Source organism: Ostrinia furnacalis, unplaced genomic scaffold (genome assembly GCF_004193835.3).
Source record: "Ostrinia furnacalis isolate ACB-3 unplaced genomic scaffold, ASM419383v2 OfSCF0540, whole genome shotgun sequence".
Taxonomy (NCBI): Eukaryota; Metazoa; Arthropoda; class Insecta; order Lepidoptera; family Crambidae; genus Ostrinia; species Ostrinia furnacalis.
Window position 1 is genome coordinate 28,881 of NW_021130779.1, and position 11,834 is coordinate 40,714.

The 11,834-nt window shown below is 48.5% G+C and overlaps 4 protein-coding genes across 5 annotated transcripts; all 4 read left to right on the plus strand.

Annotated features, from left to right (window-relative positions):
- LOC114366141 (uncharacterized protein DDB_G0271670-like) lies at nt 1-4,290 on the plus strand. Its single transcript, XM_028322918.1, has 6 exons — nt 1-33; nt 1,715-1,742; nt 2,040-2,147; nt 2,456-2,641; nt 3,457-4,113; nt 4,193-4,290. Exons 1-6 carry the CDS (start codon nt 1-3, stop codon nt 4,288-4,290), a joined length of 1,110 nt encoding a protein of 369 aa, XP_028178719.1.
- On the plus strand, nt 3,908-5,117 carry LOC114366140 (putative mediator of RNA polymerase II transcription subunit 26). 2 transcript variants are annotated; one of them, XM_028322916.1, is made up of 2 exons: nt 3,908-4,659; nt 4,909-5,117. In XM_028322916.1, the coding sequence occupies exons 1-2, from the start codon at nt 4,312-4,314 to the stop codon at nt 5,083-5,085; spliced, it is 525 nt and encodes a 174-aa protein (XP_028178717.1). In that variant the 5' UTR covers nt 3,908-4,311; the 3' UTR covers nt 5,086-5,117. The 2 variants fall into 2 exon arrangements, with proteins under 2 accessions (XP_028178717.1, XP_028178718.1); XM_028322917.1 differs by having other exon boundaries at nt 3,908-4,626; nt 4,897-5,117.
- LOC114366139 (putative mediator of RNA polymerase II transcription subunit 26) lies at nt 5,100-8,217 on the plus strand. Its single transcript, XM_028322914.1, has 3 exons — nt 5,100-5,763; nt 5,809-6,099; nt 6,251-8,217. The coding sequence occupies exons 1-3, from the start codon at nt 5,194-5,196 to the stop codon at nt 7,862-7,864; spliced, it is 2,475 nt and encodes an 824-aa protein (XP_028178715.1). The 5' UTR covers nt 5,100-5,193; the 3' UTR covers nt 7,865-8,217.
- On the plus strand, nt 8,099-9,504 carry LOC114366142 (platelet binding protein GspB-like). The gene is made up of 2 exons (XM_028322919.1): nt 8,099-8,127; nt 8,193-9,504. The coding sequence occupies exons 1-2, from the start codon at nt 8,099-8,101 to the stop codon at nt 9,502-9,504; spliced, it is 1,341 nt and encodes a 446-aa protein (XP_028178720.1).
- Nucleotides 9,505-11,834: the final 2,330 nt, after the last annotated feature.

Below are 11,834 nucleotides of genomic sequence, written 5' to 3' on the forward strand. Positions count from 1 at the left end.
ATGAGGTTCGGCATAGCTCTTGTGGCTTTAGCGGTGAGTTTAAAATTGATTACCCTTTGTTTTTACAGGTTTTATCTTTGCCCACCCCCAAGGGCCAGAATTCCCCTCCTGATTCAGAAGCTGATCCTATTACCTGGGTCATATCTTTCTTTAAGGGTCTAAACGCAGGACCCTGCCTAAAAACAGTTGCCCACCCCCAAGGGACAGAATTCCCCTCCTGATTCAGAAGCTGGGTATGCCTATGATCCTATTACTTGGATCTTCCCATGGGCCTTATTAATAAAAGTTACACCCTAGTTAAACTCTGGCTTAAATTGTCTTTATTATGGAAATGACATTTTAATCTCAGTTGTATAAAAGCAGCTTTCCCCACCCCCAAGGGCCAGATTGCCCCTTCTGACTCAGAAGCGGGGTATGCCTATGATCAAATTACCTGGGTACTATCTTGCCATAAGTGTCTAAACGTGGGATTCAGCCTAAAAACAGTTTTGCCCAGCCCCCAAGGGCAATATTGCCTTCTTTGATTCAGGAACTGGGTACGACCACGTATTATACCGTTTTTGGTCTACCAAAACAACTTTTACTGCTACTCTTCTATACCTACACTTTTACCGTTTTGTTCATTACTTTTTTAGCACACCACAGCGCCAGACTCCAAACTACAGTTTTCAATTTCGTTCTTAAGTGTTTTAAACCCGCCTAAACAGATTTGTCCCCAAGGCCCAAACTACCTGCTCCCTGACTCAGAAGCTGACGTCAACTTTTATCTGCCCTATATGGCATACCAACTCTACAACCAAGATATGTACCATCCTAGACTGCATCCCACTTAACATCAGGTGCGATTGTGGTCAAATACCTGCCTTGTTCTGCATAAAAAAAACTCCTATGTGATTCACTACTCTTCTATACTTTTCTATTCGGTAGAAGCCATGAGCTGAATCATCATTCCTTTTTTTTTCCATACCACATCTCATGACTCCAAACTACAATTTTCTGTCGGAGTCCTATCTTCCTGGTAGAGGCCATAAGTTAGCTCTATTTTCCCTTTTTGGCCATGCTGGGTCTATGGTCCTATCTTTCCTTACGATAAGGGTCCCGTGCTGGCTTTAACTTAATTTTTTGACACATAATGACTCTTCTAACGGGCTCCCATCTTACGTTACTTGGCACACTTTAAACGAGGAGGGATATCCTCCCAAGCTCCCTGGAAATGATACTTGAGTAAGAAACCTATCTTAAATTCAAAGTAAGAAAGAAAGAAACATTTATTGCCATGGACATCACAAAAGACAAAAGATGTAAATAAAATTGCGTTTAGGACTTATAAGCGTATTGCGTTTAACACTTAATTGCGTCCTTAAGTGTTCAAACGTGGGATCTTTCCCATGAACAGTTTTGCTCACCCTCCTAAGGGCCAGATTGCCCAACTGGGCCAAGCTGGGTACGTCAACGTCTATCTGCCCTTTTTGGTCTACCAAAGCAACTAAGTTGTTTGTACCCTTCTACACATTTCTATTCTTATTACAGACTATTGAATATCCAGAAAAAGCCACCGTAAAAGTTAGGCTTACGTTATACCATAAAAGCTGATTTTTATATAAAATATCAGGGCAATAATTAGAAGTAGTTTCTGCCCAGCCCCCTGGAAATAGTACGTCTCGTAGTCTTTCACTGATTCTTATTAATTATAATTTCTTTTCACCTTTTCCAGGCCGTTGTAGCCGTTAATGGGCTACCGTGTAAGTATCAATTTTATTAATTTACTTATCATTTTAAGCATTCATTAACTATTTAGTTAAGTTCTATTAAGTTGCAATTCATTAGTTTTTTAAGTATTTATTTGTTGGTGCCAAATAAACAATGGGAAATCAGCAGAAAATAGCGCTTGAAAGCGCTTTTAAACAAAATGGCGATCGCTAAAGCCCAGTTTCGTTTCACCATCTGTTCTGGGCCTAAAAGTTATTTTTTAGGAAACTAGCCTTTGCAAGTAGGGTTATAAAATCCCTTTTTTTTCTGACACTTTAATTATATTTCAGACCCTGACGTCGAGTACGAGTATGAGAGCTTCGGATCCTCAAGCAGCAGCAGCAGCGAATCCAGCTCATCCTCCAGTTCATCTTCCAGCTCCATCATAAAAGATGGAGGTAAACCTTTATCATAAGCAGAGTAAATACAAATGAGTAGGTCATCTTCATAGAAACGCACGGGCGCGGTTTGTATGTGAGCGCGCCAACACGTATGCGGCGCGCACGCACACACTGACAAAATTTAGCGGGGATTAGCGGGGAGCCAGTCGTGGTTGCGCCGAATTTTGCGTAACATGCATCCCGCATACGCTTGAAAGTGCTTTTCGCGGGAAGTGCGATTTATTTGATGTCGAGTGTAGTTACGGTTAAAGTTAAAAGTTAAGTGGTGCAACTCAGCAAAGTAAACAAACTTTCTCCATCCACAGTTGCAACGGTCGTCGCAACTGCTCAAAAGGCGGCGCAGTCTGCGTCCCAGGCCTCACAGGCAGCCCAGCAGCTCTCCAAGAAAATTGTGAAGTCTGCAGGCGGCGAGGTTTCTGAAGAAAGCAGTTCTTCTTCGTCACTGAGCCAGCAAGCTCAGCAAGCAGCTTCCAAATCTGAGAAGAGCTCAGGTCAGTTTATAACCCTATTCTTCATCATTATTTCAGGCATAGGACGTCCACTGCTGAACATAGGCCTCCCCAATGATTTCTATAATGACCGATTCGTAGCGGCCTGCATCAAGCGCCTTCTTGCTACCTTTATGAGGTGGTCGGTCCACCTTGTGGGATCCTATTAAGACTTACCGTTTGTCAGCGCTTTCTTTCTTTCTATAAACTATTTAAATACCTACGTTTATAAGGAACCCTCGGTGCGCAAGTCCGACTCGCACCTATACAAACAGTTTTATCTTTTTATTAGTATTCTTTTCATTAGTATTCTTAATGAACGTAGTCATATCATCCTTACCGATTTTCCGCCTTTTGTATTTATCTGTGCACTAATATTACTATTTATGTATGTTTATCTAGACAATTTTATGCAGCTTTTTTATTTTTTTTTATTTTACCAATGGTCCGTGACCCTCACTCGGCATGGGGCACACTGAAAACCAGCGCCGTGGCNTTTTTTTTATTTTACCAATGGTCCGTGACCCTCACTCGGCATGGGGCACACTGAAAACCAGCGCCGTGGCCTTCGTCACCGTGGGCCACGGCATATGCTGAGTGGGGTCCCGTTGCAGTGGGCATCTGGTTGGTGAATGGGTGGCACTGCTCAGTTTACTCTTGTTTTTATTTTTTCTTCTTTTATTATTATGTGCCACTGTCATGTCTATGTAATTGCCTGTATTTGTGTGATGTCCACTGTAATAAATGTATCTTTCTTTCTATCTTTCTTTCTTTCACTTGTCCTTTCTTTTTTACTAAAGCACATTATTCTTTTTCAGTGGTAAGAAATCTGGGCGGCGTCCAAACCTCTGAGTCAAGTGAATCATCCGATTCATCTTCTAGCAAGAACCAATCTAGCGAGAACTCTGCTTCTAAAACTGTGAAGAAATCTGGCGGCGGCGGCTCTAAGTCCAGTACCGAGAAGAGCAACTCAAAACAGTCTTCTAACGAATCTGAGAACAACAGCAAATCGTCTAAAAAATCTTCCAGAAAGTCTGGTTCCAACGTCAGCGAAACCGAAGAGTCGGCGGAAAATTCCAGGAAGTCGCAATCCAAACAGGCGAGCCAACAGAAAACTGTAGAAGAATCAGAGAACTCCCGTAACGGAAGCAAGAAGGTCCGAAAGTCCGAGAGCTCAGATGAATCTTCCAACCAAAACGAAGAGTCTCGTAAATCAAGCAAGAAATCCATTAAAAAATCAGGTTCTAACATTTCAGAGGAATCCGAAAATGCTGAAGAACAGCGCAAATCAGCCTCCAAAAACTCCAACCGTAAGAATTCTCGTGAAGAACAGTCAGTCGACCGATCTGGTAAACTGATCAAATCTGAGAAGAGTGAATCCAGCGAGAACGAGTCTTCTAAATCCGATTCAGCTAATTCCAAGCGTTCGAAGTCGAGCAAATCTATAAAGAAGGGCTCTAAGGGCGAAAGCGAAAGTGTGGTCTCGAAGAACGAACGAGAGGATTCATCGAACAGCGAATCGAACAAGAAATCTAAGAAATCTAAGTCTGTCAGCAAAAACGGTGACTCAGTTAGCACTTCGGAACAAGAGAGTAACGAGGAAAGTAGAAAGTCTGGAAAGAAGTCCAGATCGAAGAACGAAAAGAATGTAAAGATTAAGAGGAAGAACGGAGATGAGGAATCTTCTACGGAAGTCGATGAGAGCGAGTCCAGCCAAAACGAGAGTAGCTCAAGCCAAAGTGAGTCTTCGAAGAAGTCAAACCGCCGTCGTAAGGGTGGAAAGAGACCATGCAAGGGAAACAAACCCGGTGGACCAGGAGCACCAGGCAGCCCAGGAACGCCAGGAGGACCAGGAGCACCAGGTGGACCGGGTGGCCCAGGAACACCAGGATCAGGTAGTCATCCAGGATCACCAGGCTTACCAGGAACACCAGGCTCACCAGGAACACCAGGAGGACCAGGAGGGCCAGGAGGACCAGGAGGACCAGGTGGCAAACCAGGCAAGCCAGGTGGCAAACCAGGCAAGCCAGACCACCGTAAACCATGCCATGGTAAGCCAAGCCCAGGTGCTCCAGGTGGACCAGGAGGACCAGGCAGCCCAGGAACGCCAGGAGGACCAGGAGGGCCAGGAGGTCCAGGTGGTCCAGGAACACCAGGAGGACCAGGAAAACCAGGCTCACCAGGAACACCAGGCTCACCAGGAACACCAGGAGCACCAGGAGGACCAGGAGGACCAGGTGGCAAACCAGGCAAGCCAGGTGGCAAACCAGGCAAGCCAGGTGGCAAACCAGGCAAGCCAGACCACCATAAACCTTGCCATGGTAAGCCAGGCCCAGGTGCTCCAAGTGGACCAGGAGGACCAGGCAGCCCAGGAACGCCAGGAGGACCAGGAGGGCCAGGAGGACCAGGTGGTCCAGGAGCACCAGGTGGCCCAGGAAAACCAATAGTACCAGGAGGACCAGGATCACCAGGAACAGGCCACCCAGCAGGACCAGCAGAACCAGGAACACCAAGTGGTCCAGGAGGCCCAGGAGCACCAGGAGGCCCAGGATCTAATGGAGAGCCAGGAACACCAAGTGGTCCAGGAGGCCCAGGAGCACCAGGAGGCCCAGGATCTAATGGAGAGCCAGGAACACCAAGTGGTCCAGGAGGCCCAGGATCTAATGGAGAGCCAGGAACACCAAGTGGTCCAGGAGGCCCAGGATCTAATGGAGAGCCAGGAACACCAAGTGGTCCAGGAGGCCCAGGAGCACCAGGAGGCCCAGGAGGATCAGGAGTGCCAGACGGCCCAGGAATACCAGGCACACCAGGCCATCCAGGCCAACCAGGTGGACCTTCACCTGGAGTGCCTGCCGGCCCAGGAAAACCAGGAGGACCAGGATCTAACGGAGAACCAGGCTCACCAGGCGTACCAGGAGAACCAGGAACACCAGGAAACCCAGGAACTCCAGGAAGTCCAGGAAATAAACCATGCAAAGGCAAGCCAGGTTCGCCAGGAAGCCCAGGATCTAACGGAGAGCCAGGAACACCAAGTGGTCCAGGAGGCCCAGGAGCACCAGGAGGCCCAGGATCTAATGGAGAGCCAGGAACACCAAGTGGTCCAGGAGGCCCAGGAGCACCAGGAGGCCCAGGATCTACTGGAGAGCCAGGAACACCAAGTGGTCCAGGAGGCCCAGGATCTAATGGAGAGCCAGGAACACCAAGTGGTCCAGGAGGCCCAGGAGCACCAGGAGGCCCAGGAGGATCAGGAGTGCCAGACGGCCCAGGAATACCAGGCACACCAGGCCATCCAGGCCAACCAGGTGGACCTTCACCTGGAGTGCCTGCCGGCCCAGGAAAACCAGGAGGACCAGGATCTAACGGAGAACCAGGCTCACCAGGCGTACCAGGAGAACCAGGAACACCAGGAAACCCAGGAACTCCAGGAAGTCCAGGAAATAAACCATGCAAAGGCAAGCCAGGTTCGCCAGGAAGCCCAGGATCTAACGGAGAGCCAGGAACACCAAGTGGTCCAGGAGGCCCAGGAGCACCAGGAGGCCCAGGATCTAATGGAGAGCCAGGAACACCAAGTGGTCCAGGAGGCCCAGGAGCACCAGGAGGCCCAGGAGCCAGGTTCATCAGGAGGACCAGGAGTGCCAGGTGTACCAGGCACACCAGGAGGATCAGGAGTGCCAGGGGTACCAGGTGGCTCAGGAACACCCGGAGTACCAGGCACACCAGGAACACCAGGAACACCAGGAACTGGTGGCCAACCAAGTGTCCCAGGAACTCCAGGCTTACCAGGAAATGGTGGCCAACCAGGCTCACCAGGAGGCCCAGGTTCTAACGGAGAACCAGGCTCACCAGGAGGCCCAGGATCTAACGGAGAACCAGGATCACCAGGAGGCCCAGGATCTAACGGAGAACCAGGAGGCCCAGGATCCAATGGAGAGCCAGGTACACCAAACGGTCCAGGAATACCAGGAAGCCCAGGAAATAAGCCATGCAAAGGCAAGCCAGGTTCGCCAGGTTCATCAGGAGGACCAGGAGTGCCAGGTGTACCAGGCACACCAGGAGGATCAGGAGTGCCAGGGGTACCAGGTGGCTCAGGAACACCCGGAGGATCAGGAGTACCAGGCACACCAGGAACACCAGGAACACCAGGAAGCCCAGGAACTGGTGGCCAACCAAGTGGCCCAGGAACTCCAGGCTTACCAGGAAATGGTGGCCATCCAGGCTCACCAGGAAATGGTGGCCAACCAGGCTCACCAGGAACTGGTGGCCAACCAGGCTCACCAGGAAATGGTGGCCAACCAGGCTCACCAGGCGTACCAGGAGAACCAGGAACACCAGGAAACCCAGGAACTCCAGGAAGCCCAGGAAATAAACCATGCAAAGGCAAGCCAGGTTCGCCAGGAGTGCCAGGGGTACCAGGTGGCTCAGGAACGCCCGGAGGATCAGGAGTACCAGGCACACCAGGAACACCAGGAACACCAGGAACCCCAGGAACTGGTGGCCAACCAAGTGGCCCAGGAACTCCAGGCTTACCAGGAAATGGTGGCCATCCAGGCTCACCAGGAAATGGTGGCCAACCAGGCTCACCAGGAACTGGTGGCCAACCAGGCTCACCAGGAAATGGTGGCCAACCAGGCTCACCAGGCGTACCAGGAGAACCAGGAACACCAGGAAACCCAGGAACTCCAGGAAGCCCAGGAAATAAACCATGCAAAGGCAAGCCAGGTTCGCCAGGAGTGCCAGGGGTACCAGGTGGCTCAGGAACGCCCGGAGGATCAGGAGTACCAGGCACACCAGGAACACCAGGAACACCAGGAAGCCCAGGAACTGGTGGCCAACCAAGTGGCCCAGGAACTCCAGGCTTACCAGGAAATGGTGGCCAACCAGGCTCACCAGGAAATGGTGGCCAACCAGGCTCACCAGGAGGCCCAGGAGGCCCAGGACAGCCAGGCGGCAGTGGAAAACCATGTGGGTCACCTGGAATCCCAGGTGCTCCAGGAACAGCAGGATCACCAGGAAACCCAGGATCACCAGGAAACCCAGGGTCACCAGGAAACCCAGGGTCACCAGGAAACCCAGGAAACCCAGGATCTCCAGGTGGCCCAGGAAAGCCTGGTAAACCAGGTGAAACAGGCACACCAGGCGAGACAGCGTCACCAGGAAACCCAGGTGAGCCGGGAAAGCCGGGCTCACCAGGTAGCACGGCCACCCCAGGCGCCCCTGGTGGCGTAGCAGCACCAGGCAGCGCAGCTGGCACCGCCGCACCAGGCGCCGTGGCCGAACCAGGAGCCGTGGGCCAAGTGGGCCAAGTGGGAGGCGTCGGGCCCAACCCAAATCCAACCAAAAAGAACTACAAGAAGACAACCAGCCAAAGCAACGAATCAAACAGCGAAATTTCTGACGCCAGTGGATCAAGATCTGTCAACGCTAAGAGCGCCGAAAGCACCCTAGAATCGCAGAAAGGTGATGTTCACAAGAAAGGCAGCAACCAAGCGGCCAGCAGCGAAGAGAAAATCAAAAACAAGGACGGCACTTTCACCAACGACTCTCAAGCCGCCAGCGACGATTTGACAGTCACAGACAAAGATTCAACAGAAAAGACCAGTCATCAAGCTGCTAGCAGTCGGCAAACAGCTAACACCGCCTGCGGAAGCTCAGACAGCAGTCAGCAAGCTGCCAGCAGCCAGCACTCAAGGACAGACAGCTCCGGATCCTATTCAGACAACGCTCAAGGGTCCAGCAGTGATCAGAAAATCAAAAACAACGACGGCACCAGCTACGAAGCCAGCCAGCAAAATCAAAGCAGCGACCAAAGCATCGAAAAGGCCGACGGAAGCAAGTACAACGCTAGCCAGCAAGCGGCCAGCTCTAACTCGAAATCTGTGACAGCTAAAGGCACTCACGAAGCCAGTCAGCAAGCTCAGAGTGACGCTCAGTACAGCGAAGATAGTCACGGATCGCACTCAGTGAATCACCAGGCTGCTAGCAGCGATGAAAAATACAGAGGTGCTAACGGGGATGCCCTAGACAAGAGCCAACAGAGCGCTAGCGCCAGCGAAAAGACAGTAAACTCTGCCGGTACTTTTAGTAACGATCAACAGGCAAGTAGCGACAATACGAAGAGGGTTGACAAGTATGGCTCGTACGAAGATAGCCACCAGGAGGCTAGCAGTGACAAGAGCGTCGAACTGAACGACGGAAGCAAGTACCAGGAACGCAGACAGGCCGCGAGTGGAAACAAGAAGATCAAGAACGCATCAGGGCAGTACGAGGAGGATAACCAAGCGGCGAGCAACCAGGTTCACAGTTCGGACGCTTCGGGCACATACGATGCGGACAACCAAGCGGCTAGTAGCGCGCAAAGAGGGCAGTCAGCCGATGGGTCTAGTTTCGAAAACACGCAACAGGCCGCAAGTGGAAGCAAGCACGTCTCAAACTGCCAGGGCAATTTCTCAAACGACCAGCAAAAGGCTAGCAGTACCGAGAAGAGGTCAGACGCATCTGGATCGTACTCGGGCAGTAACCAGGCCGCTAGCAATAGAGCGAATTACCAATACAACGACGGTTCGACGTACAACGCGAGTCAGCAGGAAGCAAGCGCTGACCAGCACGAAGTGAATGCTGCTGGCAGACGCGACAGCAGTCAACAGTCGAATAGCAGTGACGAGCAGATCCACACTGCTGGTTACGATTCATCGAAGGCTGCGCAGGCCGCTAGCAGTTACGACAGCTTCGAAAGCGCCGATGGAAGCTACAAGAAGCAAGAACAAGCGTCAGCTTCCAGCTCTCAGTCCCACTACTCAAGCGCGACTGTGACCGAGTCTCACTCCGCGGCCGCGCAACAAAGCGCCACCTTTGAAGAATACGACTAAACTAAATAACTTTCCGATCAACGACCTAAGCGAAGATTTCAGCAGATTATCATGATTTTTTTAAGTTTCCTTTATTCTAAAACGTTTTTGTGAAATTATTTACCGTTTTTTTTAATATTAATAAATGCAAATTCAAATGTTTTTTTGTTTCTATTCTACTAAGTACAAATATACCTAATATTATCCTATCCTATCCTTACATAAGTAAAACTGCATCATCGCTGGTCAAGCCGCGGGCAGAAGTTAAGTTATAGATAAAAAACACATAGGCTGGGTTGCACCATCTTACTTTAACTTTGACTAACGTCAAATATCTCTCAAACCCCATACAAAATACACCGGTTAACGTTACAATGAGGGCTATCGTTTTAGCGCTCACCAGTTTGCGCCACTGTAGAGTAAGGTCCTGTCACTTGCTAGTAGCGAAGACAGTGGCACCAACTGGTGAGCGCTAAAGTGGTAGGAGGAGTATCGCATTTGCACTCATCAAGATGGCGCCACTGTAGAGTAAGGTCCTGTCAATCGCTAGGGGTGCCAACTGTTAAGTATAAAAACGATAGCCCTCATTACGGTCAAAGTTAGGTGGTGTAACTCAGCCATAAATTGTACACCACACAAAACACGAAAAGATATAAATACTTACACAATTTAGGCGATCTTATCGATATGAAGCTATCTCTTCCAGGCAACCTAGGGAGGTGACAGTTATTTTTGAAAAACAAACAGCTTTAAAATCAACAATTACCTAATTACATAAAATACATAACAATCAAAAAGCTAAGGTTGAGAGTTGCACCAACTTACTTTGACCGTAAGTTTAACAATAACCGGTGCCTTTTATATAGAGTTTGACAGCTTTTTTGACGTTTGTTAAAGTCAAAATAAGATGGTGCAACTCAGCCTTAAAGTTTTTACCTTTCCATTAAAGTAGCAACTTTTACTTTAAATAACTAGGAGGTAATAAAGATCAAATAAAAAAAAAAGCAAATAAGACAGAGGTGACATAAAACATACAATGAAAGAGCAAGTGTAAACTAAGCAGTGCCACCCTGTCGCATAGCGATGCCCATCGCAATGGGACCCCACTCAGCATATGCCGTGGCCCCCGGTGAGGAAGGCCACGACGCTGGTTTTCAGTGATGAAGCACCGTATAGTTATTATTTCATTTACCTACAATCATGCACGTTTACGAACACTTTACTATAATGGTTAAAATCCACTAATAATGCACATTATTAGTTTTGACACTTTGGAAAATAAAATTTAACTGACATGACACTTCACTTTCCCGCCAAGAAGTCTAAAAAAAGTTCGTATACTAAGGCTGGGTTGCACCATCTTACTTTAACTGAGACAAACGTCAAATATCTGTCAAACTCCATACAAAAAACACCGGTTATCGTCATAGTTACAGTCAAATTCGGGTGGTACAACTCAGCCTTAGTCAAAATATTTCAGTAAGGGGACTATTCCCATCTCTCGTTCTCACCGCTGACTCCTGTGTAGCCAGAATCTACAGCTTGACCGCCAATAACCCAACCAGTGAAGGTCAAGTTTGTCCCGGGGGAAAATAACTAATCATAGGATCCTGGGTTAAAATATTATCAGTACGTGAGCAATTTTCTTGCAACGGTAGTAATGGCGCAGATACACTTTCTATGGTCGAGACAATTATCTAGAATCTATCTAAAGGCTTTAGAGTAAGCACGCATTTTTCAGAGTGGGTCGCCTATACTTCGGTATTCGTCTCGGTCAATTTCCTGCATAGTGTAACTGCGCCGTAAGAAGAGTACAAAATAAGTATGGACTATCCGTGCCCTTTAAGTTTGCCACTGGCGATATGACGTCACTCGAAAGGAAGCGTCTATAACTTTAACAAACTATATTTAAAATATTTTTTATTTATTATTGTTGATAAAAATTGTGTTTTTGTGTAAAATAAGACACATTAATTGCGTTTAATCGCGGTTGAAAGAGGGGACGCGCATTCCACGGACCGGCAAACTTAGCGCGAACGGGTAATAGTACGTCACCATGCGGAGTGCGGATTTTGTTGAACTGACCACCCTCCAAAAGAATGGTTTGTTATTGTTTTCCATAATAAAGAAAATTAAATAATGATACTTAGCTAAGTGTAATCCTGTGTTATCGCCAATAATATCAAAACAATATGATTTGGGAGGTCTGCCGCTTGTCTAGCCCCATTGCAATTGGAAAAAGAGATGTGCTTGCAAACATTAGTATAAAATATCGACAAGTAGGTAGTCTGTCGAAACTTTGTGGTATAGAAAAACAGTACAATAATAGCAATCAAAGAAATAAGAAATTA